Here is a 16,155-nt window from a genome sequence, read left to right as displayed (position 1 = left end):
TTGTGCTGCTAAATGGGCTTTCTCTCGAAGAACTGATGTAGGCTACAGAAGTAGGTGTGAAAAACATCTATCCTCCACAAATCTATCCAGCCCCTTTTCAAAAAGGCGGTGGCACTGGTAGCACATGGCGTAGTTCACATCTTTTATCTTGAATCTTATATTTTTCTATCAATTTTTTCCCCTTTCTAAAGAAAGGGATTAATTTTATTGTCTCGCTGCTCAGTGCCTACCCCAGAAAGGGCACTGATTTGGTTGGAATACTCAAGTCTTTTCTCTATCCACATACACAAATGGACCAAAGCCTGTGCAGAAAGATAGTATATAACTCAATTATGTTATCTGACCAAAGCCTCACTTGATGTTTGGTAGGTGAAAGAAATGTTTGGTACAAAAAAAAATTGTGTTCTTTTACTCAAGTGTTCTGCTGCATAAAAATCATCTCAAACCACACAAGGATCCAAACCGATTCTCCCCACCTCCCAAATTCACGTATTCATGCAAAACTGCAGGATTTTCTTTATTTACATTGGTGTAACATTACTGTACATAGGAACTGATGACATTGAAAATAAATTAATTTTTTTTGTTTCCAACATAAAAGACAATTTGAACACCAACAGATCCTAGTGTAGCTTATATACAACTATTTGTATAAACAGTTCGCTTTTGGACTATTTTTTTAGACTATTTTTTTTACCAACTTACATTGAAAGGTAACATTAATATTGGCATGTAAAAGGAATTACCCACTATTAGATTTGCCCAATGTGAGCAATCAAGATGGTTTATTCTGTATTGAATATACAGGATTTGGTTAACCCAGATGTTTTGGTATATTATAAGTACTCATCTATATTATGTTTATAAGCTGAAGATGAAAAACAAGGGTTTTTCTGCAAGTATGTTCAGCCCCACTTGGAAGTCTTTGCCATACTCTGCAGGGCAATTGTACACAAGACGGCAATTTCAACTCTGGACGTTCACTGGTTCAAGGATGCAAGAATTCAGTTGACCACAAATCATTAAAGAGTGCGCACATACAAAAAGGTCACAAATCAACAAGCTGTATTGTCAAGATGCTCCTTCAGCCTCACTTTCCTCCGCTTCCTCTTCTTCCTCCTTTGTCAGTTTTCCTTCTTTTTCTTTTTCAAGCATTTTTAGGTATTTGCTTGCCAAGATTTTCTTTGGCACAATATCTGGAAAAGAAAATATCTTTTCCATTAGTTTACAAAGCATTTTCAATCACTACAAAAGTAATTTGCACCCTGTACTGTCTACTGCCAGGGTTTCCATTGAACTATAATTACAGAGTTTTCAGAGTGAGATCGGTGGCATATACATTCGATTGATCAATCAATCATTCTTGCTTTTTGCGAGAAGGCCACAATTTGGGCATCCCAATTTTTCGCGTAGCCATCTGTGATAGGTTTTAGGTTGGTAAGATAAATTTTTCATTATCTTATTTTTATTAAGAGTCAGATTAAAAAATAATGGTACACAACTATGACACAAGAGATATGAAATGACCAATAGAGCCTAACATACCATTAATTTATTTACAGGATCTACCAGAGATTTGCAACTAATTATTTCCAATTCTCAATAGTTTTAAAAATAAGGAAACAAAATATCCCCTAAACTAGGTTTGTTTTTTGTTTGTTTTTTAAAAAAGGGTTGGGATTCTTCCTCAACTCGTCAATAAAAATATAACCCAAAAGTTTGAAAAGAATGACATGGAAAAATTCCACACTCCCCTTTCCCCTATTTTAGGGATTATTTCATATCAGTTACAATTCTAGCAAAGTAAAGACTGACCTGCAAGGAACTGGAAAGTATCAGAGGTCTCTACTGCTTGTGACAGGTCAGTATATGTTAGGGCTTTGTGCTTGTTGCCCTGGCCATGCTTGTAAGCGTAAGTAGCTAAGTACTGAACAAACAGCTCCTAAAAGGAAAAGATTGTACTTACAGTTCAAACATACTAGAGATCAGACTATAGTTGGTTAATTACTGTTGAACAGGGAATTCTGGGAGTTGCAGTCGGGTCTAAGACAGCCTGCCCTGGTCAACTCGCACCACGGTGCAAGAATTACACCAATATCAAGGAAATGGTGGAACAGAATCATTAAAGAAAGGATGCAGAAGGAAGGACAACATGAAATGTGAGTGACCAAAATTGAAATAATTTTTAAATTACTCTAAATAAATTGAATTGTTGAATTGTCCCACGGCGAGTTGTCCTGTGGCGACTTGGACACGGCAACTTGTCCCATTCCAGTTGCAGTCCACACAGACAAACAAAACAAAACAGAAAACAGAACAATGGAGTTGGAAGGGACCTCGGAGGTCATCTAGTCCAACCCTCTCCTCATACAATCCATCCGGTCAACTCGCAAAACTTGTTTTTCTCGCCACGCACGTGTATACGTAACCCAAACTAGACTGTGTTGTTTCTCTGTGCCATATATGTGGGTATGTGCATAATCCTATATTTATTTTTGTCATATTTATGTAGCGTATATTGGAGGTGATGACCCTTTTGAGAGCTGAATGCAATGAAACTTCATTTTAATGTAAAAGATTTTCATTCTATTCTATATTCCAGAGATCCCCAACCTTAGCCCCTTTATGACTTGTGGACTTCAACTCCCAGAATTCCTCAGCCAGCCATGCTGGCTGAGGAATTCTGAGAGTTGAAGTCGACAAGTCAAAAAGTTGCCAAGGTTGAGGACTCCTGCTATATTCCTATTCTATATTCACTATACTATACTAATACTTAAAGTAAAGGTAAAGGTTCCCCCGCACATGTCTGCTAGTCGTTTCCAACTCTAGGGGCCAGTGCTCATCTCCGTTTCAAAGCCGAAGAGCCAGCGCTTGTCCGAGGACGTCTCCGTGGTCATGTGGCCGGCATGACTAGACGCCAAAGGCGCACGGAACGCTGTTACCTTCCCACCGGAGTGGTCCCTATTTTTCCACTTGCATTTTTACGTGCTTTCGAACTGCTAGGTTGGCAGAAGCTGGGACGTGTAACAGGCGCTCACTCTGCTACGCGGCACTCGGGATTCCACCCGACAAACTGCCGACCTTCTGATCGACAAGCTCAGCGTCCTAACCCAATGAGCCACCACATCCCTATACTAATACTTACACTAACATAAATACTATACTAATACAAATACTATAGAAATACAAATGATACTCTACTACACAGGAGCCCCTATACCAGGGGTAGGCAACCTCGGCTCTTGTATGACTCGTGGACTTCAACTCCCAGAATTCCTGAGCCAGCCTGGCTGGCTCAGGAATTCTGGGAGTTGAAGTCCACGAGTCATACAAGAGCCGAGGTTGCCTACCCCTGCCCTATACCATTCCAGACAAATGGCTGTCCAGTCTCTTCTTAAAAGCCTCCAGTGTTGGGAGCAGCCACACCTTCTGGTGGCAAGCCGTTCCGCTGGTGAATTGTCCTCACTGTCAGGAAGTTTCTCCTCCTTAATTCCAGGTTGCTTCTCTCCTTGACGAGTTCCCATCCGTTGCCTTCTTGTCGGTCAACTGGCTTGGCCTTCAGTCTGGAGATGGGAGCCTCCAGATGTGCGGCGGCGGCCCGACTCCCCCCCCTCCCTCCCAGCCGGCACAGCTGGACCGTCCTCGCTTCCACCAGGCTCCCCGGGGACACCCCCGCAGGCCCTACCGTGGCCTTGGCGGTGAGGAAAATGGCATCCGGGTTGATGCTGGAGACTTCGGGCGAGCTCTTCATTATCACCCGGGTCCGCGACAGAGGCAGCGACACCAACCGGTTCTCGCCCCCGCCAGAAGCTCCGCTCCACCGCGACGCCATCTTCGGTTACCTCAGATCAGGGACACATGCGCACGCGCACAACCCCCCCTCCGTCACCTCTTTCCCCCCTCCCCCCGAGCCTCGCGGTTGGAAGCGCCGCCCCGCCTTTCGGGATTTGTAGTTTCCGCCTGCCGCTGAGCCGCGGTTGCAGGGATAGGAAAGGACTACGAGTCCCAGGAGCGCATTGCGAGTTACGGCGCGACTAGAACGTCGGCCGGCTTTTCACAGGAACCAATCGGAGCGCTCCGAGAGGGAAGACTACGCGTCCCAGAAGGCAGTTCGCTCGCAAAGCTCGCGGCGGAGGCGTCCCAGAGCGGCGAAGTAGCTTTGCCTCCGCGCGCCTCGTTTCGTAAGCTTAATCCAGGCTTGCCACCAACGCCCGTCAGGCTAAAAAAAAAGCCTAGCGGAGGTTAAAAGGAATGCAAGTTGTCAGGCGGTTTGAGTTTGCCGGCCGTCTTCCCGCCTCAGCCTTATGACGCTTCCGTGGGAGCAGCTGGCTGTGGGTGATGGGCGTGCAAGTCGCACCTCCGAAGGGGGAGGAAAAAAAAAACCTCTCGGGCGCTAACTGGGCCAAAACAGACGTACAAACAGGCCTCTCCGAGCTTTCCTACTAAAAGCATACCGAGGGGGAAGGCTCGCTCCCTCCCTCAGAGGAGAGCGGCCGTTGGGATTTTAAACGGTCGCGCTCAACCGCCCGCCGTCGCCATGGCGACCGTTCAAAGCCTCGCCTAGGAGCCGGGCGCGCATGCGCCTCCCGGCCCGAGGGTTTGGGGAAGAAAAAAACAACAAACCTCGAGGTTTGGCGCCTGCGCGGTGAGCCGACGCCCGCCCCGCCTTCCGTCTGGAGCGACCGACAGAAGCGGAGGAGGCGGAGCTATTACGTCGCCCCGGCAGTGGTGGGTGAGCCGCTGGAGCCCCTGAGCGGGGAGGGAGGGAGGGAGGGCGGGCGAGGGCCGGGGACGCTGGAGGGAGCCGGTGCCGGGAAGGTTGGGGGGAGCCGAGCCGCCTCTTCCCTTGGCTGGGGGGGGGGGGTTGAAACTCCGAAATTCTTCCCTTTCTCCTTCCGGCACCTTCCAGGGCGGAGTTCCTCTCGGGATGATGGGAGTTGTGGTAGCCCAAGCAGACTTTGGGGGAGCCTGGCCTACAGTCTGGGCCCAGGCAGCCGGGGAGGGGGGGGCGGGGGCGGAGAGGTCTTCCAGATGTTTGGGGCCAGGCCTCAGACGCAGGCCAGGAGAGAGAGAGAGGGAGAGAGAGAGGGAGGATGGAGGCAGACGTCCAAAACATAATAATAATAATTAATAAATAATAATAATAATAATAATAATAATAATAACAACAACAACACCAACAACAACAACAACAATAATAATTTGGAAGGGACCTTGGAGGTCATCTAGTCCAACCCCCTGCTAAGGCAAGAAACCCTATATCAGGGGTCAGCAACCTGAAACAGTGAAAGAGCCACTCGGAACCGGTTCCCTCACAAAAGGAAAAACTCGGAGCCGCAAAAAATGTGTGCGCATGCGCACATGCGCAGAACAGGGTTTGACTGAAGAGTGCAGCCAAGGCGAGATATGCACCTACCCTGCATATTTGAATTGATTGGTTGAACTTTTTTAGTCCCACTTTTTTTTGGGGGGGGGGGACTGCACATGGCAGAGGACTGGGAGCTGCAGGAGACGGCTGAAAGAGCCACATGTGGCTCCGGAGCTGCGGGTTGCAGACCTGTGCCCTATACCATTTCAGACAAATGGCTGTCCAGTCTCTTCTTAAAAGTGTCCAGTGTTGGAGCATTCACCACCTCTGGAGGCAGGTTGTTCCACTGGTTAATTGTTCTAACATTTATTTATTTATTTAGATTTAGATTTAGATTTAGATTTAGATTTAGATTTATATACCGCCCTTTCCCGAAGGACTCAGGGCGGTTTACAGGATATTTAAAAGAAAATCAATACAAAAGTTAAAACCAAATTAAAAAAGATTAAATGAAACCCTGAGAGAAAATAAAAAACCCAGTTAAAATTTTAATCCCATTTATATCCCGCCCTTCTCCGAAGACTCAGGGCGGCTTACAATCTAAGCACAAATCAATGTGTGCTTAGCAATAGCCTTCATTCTATGTATATGCCTGCTTATTAGGGCTTTCGCCCCCCTCCCCCCCCAAGCGACATTATTACAAAGTCAGCTTATTGCCCCCAACAATCTGGGTCCTCATCAATCAAGGTACTTTGATTGGTTTTGCAAATTGGGCCTCTTCCCTTTGATGCCTTGGAGTCGACACCTTGCTTATTGCGGTTTACTTGGTTGTGCCTGGAGGCCTGACTTGTCCTGTTTTTTTGTTTTTTTTTGCCTTATGCCTGACATCTCTTTAAAATGCAGGGAGTCCTCGACTTACAACAGTGCGTTTAGTGACCGGTTAAAGTTACCGGTGACTTTGTGACCGTTTTTCGCAGGGATCCGAATTCGGACGCTTGGCAACTGGGTCATATTTTATGACGGATGGTGGCTGTGACCCCGGAGGGGTGGGGTGGGGTGGGGAAGGTCACGTGATCGGCCTTTGCGACCTTCTGGCAAGCAAAGTCAGTGGGGGAAGCCAGACTCGCTTGACAACCCTGTTACTTGCTTAAATAGGACGATTCACTTCGCAACTGCGGCAAGAAAAGTCATCGAATGGGGCAAACTCAATTAACGAAATGTTTTACTTGACAACATAAGTTTTGGGCTTGTCGTAACTCGAGGACTACCTGTATGCATCCGTGGGTGGACAAAGGCCGGTTGGGACATTCATTTGGAGGACCTAAAAGTAGGATTTGAAGCAGGGTAGTGTTTATGGTTTTAGGTGTCCAGCTGTTCTTTCATAAAAGTCCATGCTTCATCTTCCCAGAGGCAAGCTCCTTAATAAGCCTGCCCTGCACAACTTTTCCTCCTGTACCTGTTTCTGGAAGATAACCTCTTTCTAATTTTGGTGTTGTCATTAATGACCAATAAGGTAAAATTTAATATAGCCCACTCTTGTGCGTCTGGAACAAACCCGTGGCAAACCACTTCTCTACTGTCAAGAAACTACATGGTTATGTCCATGAATCCGTCAGAAGTCAAGCTGAACTCAAGGATATTTTTTAGTTTTTAACTGAATTTAGTAGAATATGGACACCAATGAAACTGATAAAGGCTTGATTTACATCTGGCTTTACAGCTGGGCAGTAAAATTTGTGGCAGTCCAGTATATCAGGGCTTTTCAACTTTTTCACCCATTGTACCACTTTTAGGATATGGCAACATCCGAGTACCACCAGTAGCCTAGCAAGGTGTCAAAAATGTGACACCCCCCCCCCCAAAAAAAGGAAAAAAGTGATGAAGTACAGGTAGTCCTCGACTTACAACAGTTCGCTTAGTGACTGAAGTTACAATGGCACTGAAGAAGTGCCCCCCAAGCCACAGCCGAGCAAGACACCTGCCTGCCCGCCCGGCGGCGCTCTTCCTCCTGTCCAAGGTTTTCATTGTTGTGAGGATTGGCAGCGGGTGTGGGGTGGGCTGTATTTGGTTTTTATCCCCCCCCCCTCTGCTGGGTGGTTGCAGCAGGTTTTGGTCCCTTCACATGACCCTGGGACACTGTGACCGTCATAAATATGAATCAGTTGCCAAGCATCTGAATGTAAATCACCTGGAGATGCTGCAACATTCCAGCTGATTGGCGCTTCTTCTGGGCTCAGCAGAAGCGCCAGGATCAGCGCTGAGCTCCAGCTGCAGCCTGGTGCTGATCCTAGCACTTCCACTGAGCCCTGACAGCCCCGAAGAAGCGCTGATCCTGGCGCTTCCGCTGAGCCCCGACAGCCCTGCAGCTCCAGCCTTCTCTCGCCCAGGCTTGTGTGGTGCCACCGGTTCAGCTCATTCCCCTCCCCCGCTACCACTTTTCTAGGATGGTTGTGTACCACCTGCCAGGTGCCAATGTACCACAGGTGCCCGTACCACTGGTTGAAAAGCCTTGCAGTATATACATAAATTTAGTCCATCTATGCTCATTGAATTTAATAAGGATTAAAAGGTAAAGGTTCCCCCGCACATGCGTGCTAGTCATTTCCGACTCTAGGGGCTGGTGCTCATCTCCGTTTCAAAGCCGAAGAGCCAGCGCTTGTCCGAGGATGTCTCCGTGGTCATGTGGCTGGCATGACTAGACGCCAAAGGCGCACGGAACTCTGTTACCTTCCCACCATAGTGGTCCCTATTTTTCTACTTGCATTTTTACGTGCTTTCGAACTGCTAGGTTGGTAGAAGCTGGGACGAGTAACAGGCGCTTACTGTGACGCGGCACTCGGGATTCGACCCGCCAAACTGCCGATCTGATTGACAAAGCTCAGTGTCCTAACCCACTGAGCCACCGCGTCCCTTTAATAAGGATTATTAGCCTGCAAACTACTTTTATTAGCTTGCTGGGAGGGAAGATATCCATTTAGATAGGTTGCCTGACACATTAGGAAGAGAAAGCTTCAGTTTTCCTCTTCTAATTTGATCATTCCCTCACATGAAATCCCACTTTTTCTGTGTAGCCCCTGGTTGCTGCATGTAGAAAAGTACATGGAAAAAAATCACAGGTTTTACTAGATGCTTCAATTTAGTCATGTTTCAATTTTTTTATTAAAAAATGATTTGTAGTTAAGGCTGTACTCACAAAGTAACAAACATGGACTCGTCTTACCCGCTAACTAAAATATGATTGGCTGATTTGTGGCTCTGTGTTATGTGAATCCAATCAGTGAACTTGTTTGGTATTTGTTGCAAAAGCAGGCAATTCATTTAATTCACTAATCGTGGTTTAGTGCTGTGTGGATCAGTCAGTATATATTAGCATTCCAGTTGTGCTGTCTCATCTTCTAGTCCAGGGGTGTCAAACTGCCGGCCCACGGGCCGGATGCGTCATGCGGAAGCCATGCCCACCCCATTGCCGGCAATGGCAAAACTGTCCTGATATGTTGTGCGATGTCACGTGACGTCGTGAGTTTGACATGTCTGTTCTAGTCACTTTTCTGAATAGTCCATATTCTGCAACTTAAGGAGTGTATTATATTTCATCCATATTATCAGCCATTGCTGTACATTCATATGGAAGATGGAAGCTAGGGTGCACCATTGCATGACATGCCTCTAATGTAAATATTTATAATATATTCCAGCCTCATAAAATCCTATCTCACAGGAGACATAAACTTTCAAAGCTTGGATTTCTCTCCATTTATTTATTTGTTATATTTGGTTGCCGCCCATCTCACCATGCTGTGTGATATTAAGTTAGTATCTGAATGGGAAACAATTTCTAGTATTTCCAGTAAACCAAAATTCAGTTTGCTTGTTGCAAGTTTTGGTGTATTCTTTAAATTGCCTATAAACAGCATAATGGAGTGATGTCCATCTCATGTATTTCACAGGATCAGTTTTAAGAGATATGAGGTAAAAAGTGACAGTACAGATCTGTGTCTTCTGTGGATGATCCAGTAATGTCTTTTGGTCCCAGTCTCACTCTAAAGCGTTCTTTGGTTCTGCGATGGGATGAAATAGCTGAAAATAGGAGAGTATCCTTGGATTGATGTTAAGAAATGGTCAAGTTCTTATAGCAATGGCACGTAGGCTTATATACCGCTTCACAGTGTTTTACAGTCCTCTCTGAGCAGTTTACAGAGTCAGCACATTGCCCCTAGCAATCTAGGTCCTCATTTTACCGACCTCGAAAGGATGGAAGGCTGAGTCAACCTTGAACCCTGTCAGGATCGAACTCCAGGCTGTGGGCAGAATTAGCCTGCCGTACTGCATTCTAACCATTGTGTCAACCTTGCAATGGTCCTGGCCGAAGCCATTTTCCTCATTTCTGGTTGCCACAAGATTGTGTGTGTGAGTGTGTGTGGGGGAAATGGGAAGTTTTTTTTTATTATACTAAACAGTTTTCTGTCCCGTGGGAACCAAGGTCATTTCTGCTTTCCTCAGCTGGAGAGGATAATCCTAATGTTAGAAAGCCCGCCTGGATTTTTTATTGGGAAACGTAGTTGATTGCATAGCCAGGGGGTGGGAACTGTAACATTGTCTCTTGGTTTCAGTTTTGACCAAACGGATGCTTTGTATCCAACAAACATGTTCTTAGAGGAAAACTCAAGCCTCAAATTTCTGTTCCAATTGGTCTCATTTATTGGAACCAGGACACATTGCACCACCATCGCTCTTATGAGATTAGCCACCTTTGGCTTTAGGATAATGAGTTCAGTTCATCCTTATAAGATATTTTGTTGTGTTTTTCTTTCCCATCCATTACTTCTTCTGTTGTGTCTTTCAGATTGGCCTGTTTAGAAAATCTCATGGATCTTTTCTTTGAAGTAACTAAACTTTATGCTCAGCTCAGAGGAATCTTTTGCCAAGTTTGCTGAAGAGCAAAAGTATTTCAGTAAATAATATCAGCGTAACGCAATAAAGTAAGACCTTAGTAAACCCTGATGCATCATCCTATTCTTCTCTATTCCAGTGGGACTAAGACTCCATTGCTGCCTACTGTTTAAGAAAATTCGAGGTTTTTATGGTTTTATGTAATAGGTCTCATATTTCCAAAAGGCATCACTCGTAAAATCAATACTTCTTAAGTAGAGAAATGCTGTACATTTTTCCTTCTATATTTGATTAAGTTTTATTCCCTCTGTGCTTTATTATGTTTGCATTAGCATACTTAAGCTGCAAAATGAGCATCCCGGACTACATGCAGTGTGCGGAAGATCATCAAACTTTACTAGTTGTGGTCCAGCCAGAAGGGATTGTTCCTGAAGAGAGCTTTTTTAAGATCTACAAACGAATCTCAACAGTGAGCCAGATCAATGTCCGTGACTCTCCGCGAGTTCTTTATATCCGCTACAGACATCATTACCCACCAGAAAACAACGAATGGGGAGATTTTCAGACACATCGCAAAGTTGTGGGATTAATAACCATCACGGATTGTTCCTCTGGAAAAGACTGGCCTCAAACTTTAGAAAAATTCCACCTTCAGAAAGAAATTTATGGCTCAACCCTTTACGATTCCAGGCTGTTTGTCTTTGGGCTTCAGGGAGAAATTGCAGAGCAAACTCGTACGGACGTGGCATTTTATCCTAGTTACGATGAATGTGAAAATGTGGAAAAGAGAATTGAAGACTTCATTGAGTCTCTCTTCATTGTATTGGAGTCCAAGCGTCTTGACAGAGCTGTCGATAAATCTGGAGATAAGATCCCACTTCTGTGTGTTCCTTTTGAAAAAAAAGATTTTGTCGGCCTGGATACAGACAGTAGGTAAGTAGATTCAGTTTATCTACAGAGCTTCTAAAAAAATATTTGTCCCCCGATGTGGAGAGGAGAAAATATTTATTCCTGGAAGAACTGGTGTAATTATTATTATTATTATTATTAAAAAAGAATTTATTTATTTATTTATTGTATTTATTGTATTTATTTATTTATTTATTTATTTATTAAAATTTTATACCACCCTTCTCCCGAAGGACTCAGGGCGGTCTACAGGGCAATAAATATCGAAATATAAATACAAAAGTTAAAAAAGATTAAATAATTATGCCCAATATAATACAACAATTAAAACTATATTAAAACCAAATCCAAACCCCAAACCCATCAGACCAGGCCGGATTGTTCAAATAGATAAGTTTTTAGATCGCGTCGGAAGGAGCGCAGGTCGGGGGCCATCCGGAGCTCAACCGGCAAGTGGTTCCACAGGTCTGGCGCGCCCACAGAGAACGCCCTCCCCCTGGGGGCCACCAATCGGCATTCTCTGATCGGAGGCACCCTGAGGAGGCCCTCTCTGTGGGAGCGCACTGGACGGAGGGAGGTTGACGCCGGTAGCAGGTGCTGCCGTAGGTAATCTGGACCCATTTGTAATATTCATACGCTACCAGCGATTAAAAGTTTTCCAACATTTTCAGTATGATCATTCTCAGATTACGTCTATTTACACTTATATCCAGCTGCGGTCATCAGCCCTTTGCAGTCTACACGATATAGTGAAAAAAGTGAAAACGTGAATCATAAAAGCCCAATCTGAAAGCACATTGCAACCAAAATAAAATACGTAAAAATAAACCAGACATAAAAATGGATAAATGATAAGTGGATAATAATAATAATAATAATAATAATAATAATAATAATAATAATAATAATAATAATAATAATAATAATAATAATAATAATAACAACAACAACAACAATAATTTATATTATTATTATTATTATTATTATTATTATTATTATTATTATTATTATTATTATTATTATTATTATTATCTTATGGAATATTAAGAGACCCAACCAAATTGCTTGTTGTACGATACAAGAATTAAAGGAAAAGAGAAGAGACACCCAATTTGAATACAGGCTTCTCCGTCATGATTCTTAATTTTATTTATTATTTATTTTTATTTTATTTGATTTCTATACCGCCCTTCTCCCAAGGGACTCAGGGCATATATAAATAACGATACAAAAGTTAAAAGAAATTAAACCAGTGCCCAATTAAAATACAACAATAATAAAATACTAAAAAACCAATTAAAAACCCATATTCCCCCATCAGGCCAGACCAGCCAATTCAAACAAGTGGGTCTTCAACCCGCGGAGGAAGGATCGGAGGTCTGATGCCATCCAGAGCTCAACCGGCAGTTGGTTCCATAATGCCGGAGCACCCACAGAGAAGGCCCTCCCCCTGGGGGCCACCAGTCGACATTCCCTGACCGGAGGCACCCTGAGGAGGCCCTCTCTGTGGGCACGCACTGGGCGGAGGGAAGTTGACGCCGGCAGCAGGTGTGAGGGACTTTGCTCGTGAGGGACTTTGTTAAAGAGTTTTTGAAAGTTTAGCTGTACGATGTCTAAACAGATCACACACCATCCATCCACATGTTTTATGATTTCTTTTAAAGTAAGTCCAAAAGTTACGAGAGGAAAAAAAAAGACTTGCTTGATGAAGAATACAGCAGCAGTGTAAACACACACATTCTTTCTGCTAGGCAACTTGTTCCCCAGATAAATACTTTCATTTATGGGTAGATTAACATTTCAGAAGCTCATCTCTTTTTCATTTACAGTACAATTTAATTTGTACCTGTTGGCCTGGAAGTGATTCTTATTATCATTAACATGGAATGATTTAAGTATAGCAATTTCAGTTGTTATTTCAGTGAGCAAAAACGGAGGATTATTGAAGTAATTTAAATAATTTATAACTTTTGAATGAGGATATAAATTTATAGTTGGGGAATCATTCAAAATTAACATGCTTAAAACCAGGTTATTTAGTGCTGTTACTCAGCAATTCAAAGCTAGTTCAATATCTTTTTTTGTGTGTGCAGTGGCTGATCAATGTATTGCGGAAATACATTTCCTTAATAGTAGGAGAAAGTGGCTATAATTATTTTGTATCAGAATCTTGATACTGAATAATGCATATTATGGTAATACATTCAGAAAATAAAAGCAGAGTTCTTGCAATGCTCTCCGGCCCAAAAAGTAATGGTATTTTTTGATTGGAATATGTGATAGATGTGAAATTATTCCCATATTACCAAGGATTTTCAGTCTGTACACTGGAATGCTTTGTATAAGTAGGATGAGAAGCATCCTTCAATAAATTTATATAGTTAGATGTGATTAAAATGTTATGCATACAAGTAAGCACTATACAGCATCTACACAATTTGCAGTGACCTCGATCAGTCGTAATGTTAAGCCATAATATAATTTGCCTTTTTCTAATATGCTAACCCATCCTCTCTACTTTGATTACCTTGACTGGTTTCTTTCTTTCTTGATTGGTTGCCCATTACACTAAGTCAAAAATAAATTACATTATTTTGAGCATTAAATGTCACTCATATAATGAATATGTTCTTCCCTGCAGATAAGGATATTATGGAAGTGTTCTATGTTTGCTTAAGTTTATTAGCCCTGTATAGATTCAGTTTGTTTCTATTTACTACAGTGCTAGCACAACTACAGAGCAAGCGGCTTTTGAGAGCTTATTCTAAAGACAGAATGCTTGCTTAACTTCTGTGGAATGGATCTAACCACTGAGAAAAGTTGGAGCTGAGACTCTTGTGATAGAAATAGAAATAAAATGCAGCTATAACGTTACTTATACAGTAGCTATGTGCAACTATGCATTTTTTTTACCTCAGTGTGTAACTCTGGTTAATTTGTCTGTTTTGATCCAAGATCTTGATAAACTTTAAGAAACTGTATTTCTATGCAAAATTTTCTTTTAAAATAGTTAACAATTGTAAGAGTTCTCTTTTCAATATGTGTGAATATGCGCATATCCCGTCTATTTATTTATTAGGTCTGTACTTTGAACTTGAGGACAACAAAATAAATGGGTGTACGCATGGTAGTAAAGCAGTAGCTCTCAAAAGCAGCTTTGTCTTTTCTTAGGATCCTGCAATTTCCCTCTATGTTTGGTTTAAAATGTTCCTAATAGTTGTGTGCACCCTGTAGGCTTCTAAGTATTTTTATCCCTTTAATTCCAGAACCCTAGTGTTTATGCTTGCAGTTCTTGCTCAGAAACTCAGAAATTTGAAGCTGAGTCTAACTCTTACAAATATTCTGAAATTTATGCTTTCTGATCAATACACTTTTCTTTCTCACTTCAAAGGTGCGTTCCTATTGATGATACTGCCTTGAATACAAACAACAATAAAATTAGTTCTGTAAGGATTTCACTCTAGATCCCACCTCTCCAACAGTATTATTCCATACTTCAAAATAAACATTTTGAAATCACTGGGAATTTTGAGAGCAGTGTATGATGTGATTGATATTGGTGTGTGCATCATTTTTAAGCATTTCTTGGCGTCCCACTGTCCATGGTGCTGAAGTAGAAACATTTTAACTTGCCACTGTTCCTGTTCTGTTCAGACCGCTAAGAATGCATTGTACATTTTTTTGTGAATATACTATATCTTCATTCATAGATAAATCATCCTTAACAATTCTACAAAGTTGCTTCCAGAATAGATTAAATGCCCTAGCAAGAGTTTTAATCATGTTTCTAAAGAAAAGCAAAAGTGGGGATTTGGTTCATTTCTAGGAAACACGAACACCCAAAAGATGCAATTTCATTTATGCTCAGCACTAGTGTGAGAATTGAATCCTTACCAACATGTCATTGTCAGTACCGACAATCTTAATTAGGAAGCCTTAGTCCGGCTCTTATTTTCTTAATTACTGTAATGGAAATTAGATATTTTTTTCTATTTTCCTCTTTATGTATAGAGGCCGCGCCTTCCTAAGTCTAGATGGGAGATCCCACAAAGCATTGTGGGGAATATCTATGCAGATTCTCAGTCATCCAGGTCATGGTTGTCCCAAAGGTGCTTTTTTAAAAAAAAGGCAACTGGACTTTGTTTTTTTCCTTGAAGACTTCTTACTTCTCATCCAAGAAGCTGAAGAACTGAAAAAGCTTCTTGGCTGAGAAGCAAAACATCCTCAAGGAAAAAAAAACAAAAGTCCAGTTGCCTGTTGAAAAAGCACCTTTGGGATTGTGGGGAATAAAAAAAAAAGCTAAGATCCTATGGGACTTCCAGATCCAGACTGACAGGCAGGTACTGGCCAATCAACCGGCATTGTGGTAGTAGACAAGAACCAGAAAGCAGTGGTAGAGTTAGAGGCAGCAGTGTTAAGTGACAGGAGCATGAAGAAGGAGGAGTATGAGAAGCTGGAGAAATACCAGGACCTGAAGGAGAAGTGGAGCAGATGTGGAAAGCCAAGGCCAAAGTAATTCCAATGGCGATAGGGGCATTCTGGGCTTTCCCTTCCTAAGCAGGGAGAGTGGTTGCAACAGATCCCAGGAATGACATCATAGCTCTCTGTCCAGTAGAGTCCAGTACAAGGAACAGCTGAGATACCGCGTAGAAACCTCAAACTCCCAGGCCTGAGGACCTGTTGGAGGATCTGAGATTGAGGAAGACACATACCACCACCTGTTCGGGTGAGAAGGGAATTATTCTTTTTTTATCTAGCTTTTACGAGATGGCATACTAATCACTAGTAACGTTGGAAACATAACGTGGTACGGCACCAATCATTGCTTTCTACTCTCCACATCACGATGAAAAATAATTGAATGTCATACTCAGGACACGATTTAATACAACACGTTATTAAATAGACTTTGTTAGATCTGTCTATGTGTGGCTATTTTAATTTTTTTTTCTATTCCTGTATGTCTTTAATTTTGTTTTGTTCCTTCCTTTCTTCTTTCTTGTTTTTTTTCCTCTCATACTGCCCTGTGAGTGTGTTTTTGGGTCTCA

General features: G+C 42.7%; 2 protein-coding genes across 3 annotated transcripts in view; one reads left to right on the top strand and one right to left on the bottom strand.

Moving 5' to 3' along the window:
• Nucleotides 1-504: 504 nt before the first annotated feature.
• CHRAC1 (chromatin accessibility complex subunit 1) lies at nt 505-3,838 on the bottom strand. The gene is made up of 3 exons (XM_081323077.1): nt 3,686-3,838; nt 1,816-1,942; nt 505-1,196 (listed from the first exon to the last, which is right to left on the bottom strand). The coding sequence occupies exons 1-3, from the start codon at nt 3,830-3,832 to the stop codon at nt 1,072-1,074; spliced, it is 399 nt and encodes a 132-aa protein (XP_081179203.1). The 5' UTR covers nt 3,833-3,838; the 3' UTR covers nt 505-1,071.
• Nucleotides 3,839-4,705: 867 nt separating this feature from the next.
• Nucleotides 4,706-16,155, top strand: part of TRAPPC9 (trafficking protein particle complex subunit 9) — a 353,693-nt gene continuing 342,243 nt past the window's right edge. Inside the window, exons 1-2 of one of the 2 annotated variants that reach the window (XM_081323018.1) lie at nt 4,706-4,732; nt 10,531-11,131. In XM_081323018.1, coding sequence (XP_081179144.1) covers nt 10,548-11,131 — 584 coding nt within the window. In that variant the 5' untranslated portion in view covers nt 4,706-4,732; nt 10,531-10,547. Of the gene's footprint in view, nt 4,733-10,456; nt 11,132-16,155 lie in introns of those variants that run through there. The other variant, XM_081323017.1, reaches the window with a different exon arrangement.

Source organism: Vipera berus, assembly GCF_964194415.1.
Source record: "Vipera berus genome assembly, chromosome: 3".
Classification (NCBI taxonomy): domain Eukaryota; kingdom Metazoa; phylum Chordata; class Lepidosauria; order Squamata; family Viperidae; genus Vipera; species Vipera berus.
Note: the sequence above shows the minus strand (reverse complement) of the source record. Positions and strands in the feature narration are given on the sequence as shown.

Bases quoted from the DNA above. Each gene is read 5' to 3' on its own strand.
- CHRAC1 (XM_081323077.1), bottom strand. From the start codon at position 3,832: ATGGCGTCGCGGTGGAGCGGAGCTTCTGGCGGGGGCGAGAACCGGTTG. The intron at 1,943-3,685 runs GTAGGGCCTGCG...TTTTCCTTTTAG, and splicing joins TCCTCACCGCCAAGGCCACG to GAGCTGTTTGTTCAGTACTT. The intron at 1,197-1,815 runs GTCAGTCTTTAC...TTTCTTTTCCAG, and splicing joins TACTTTCCAGTTCCTTGCAG to ATATTGTGCCAAAGAAAATC.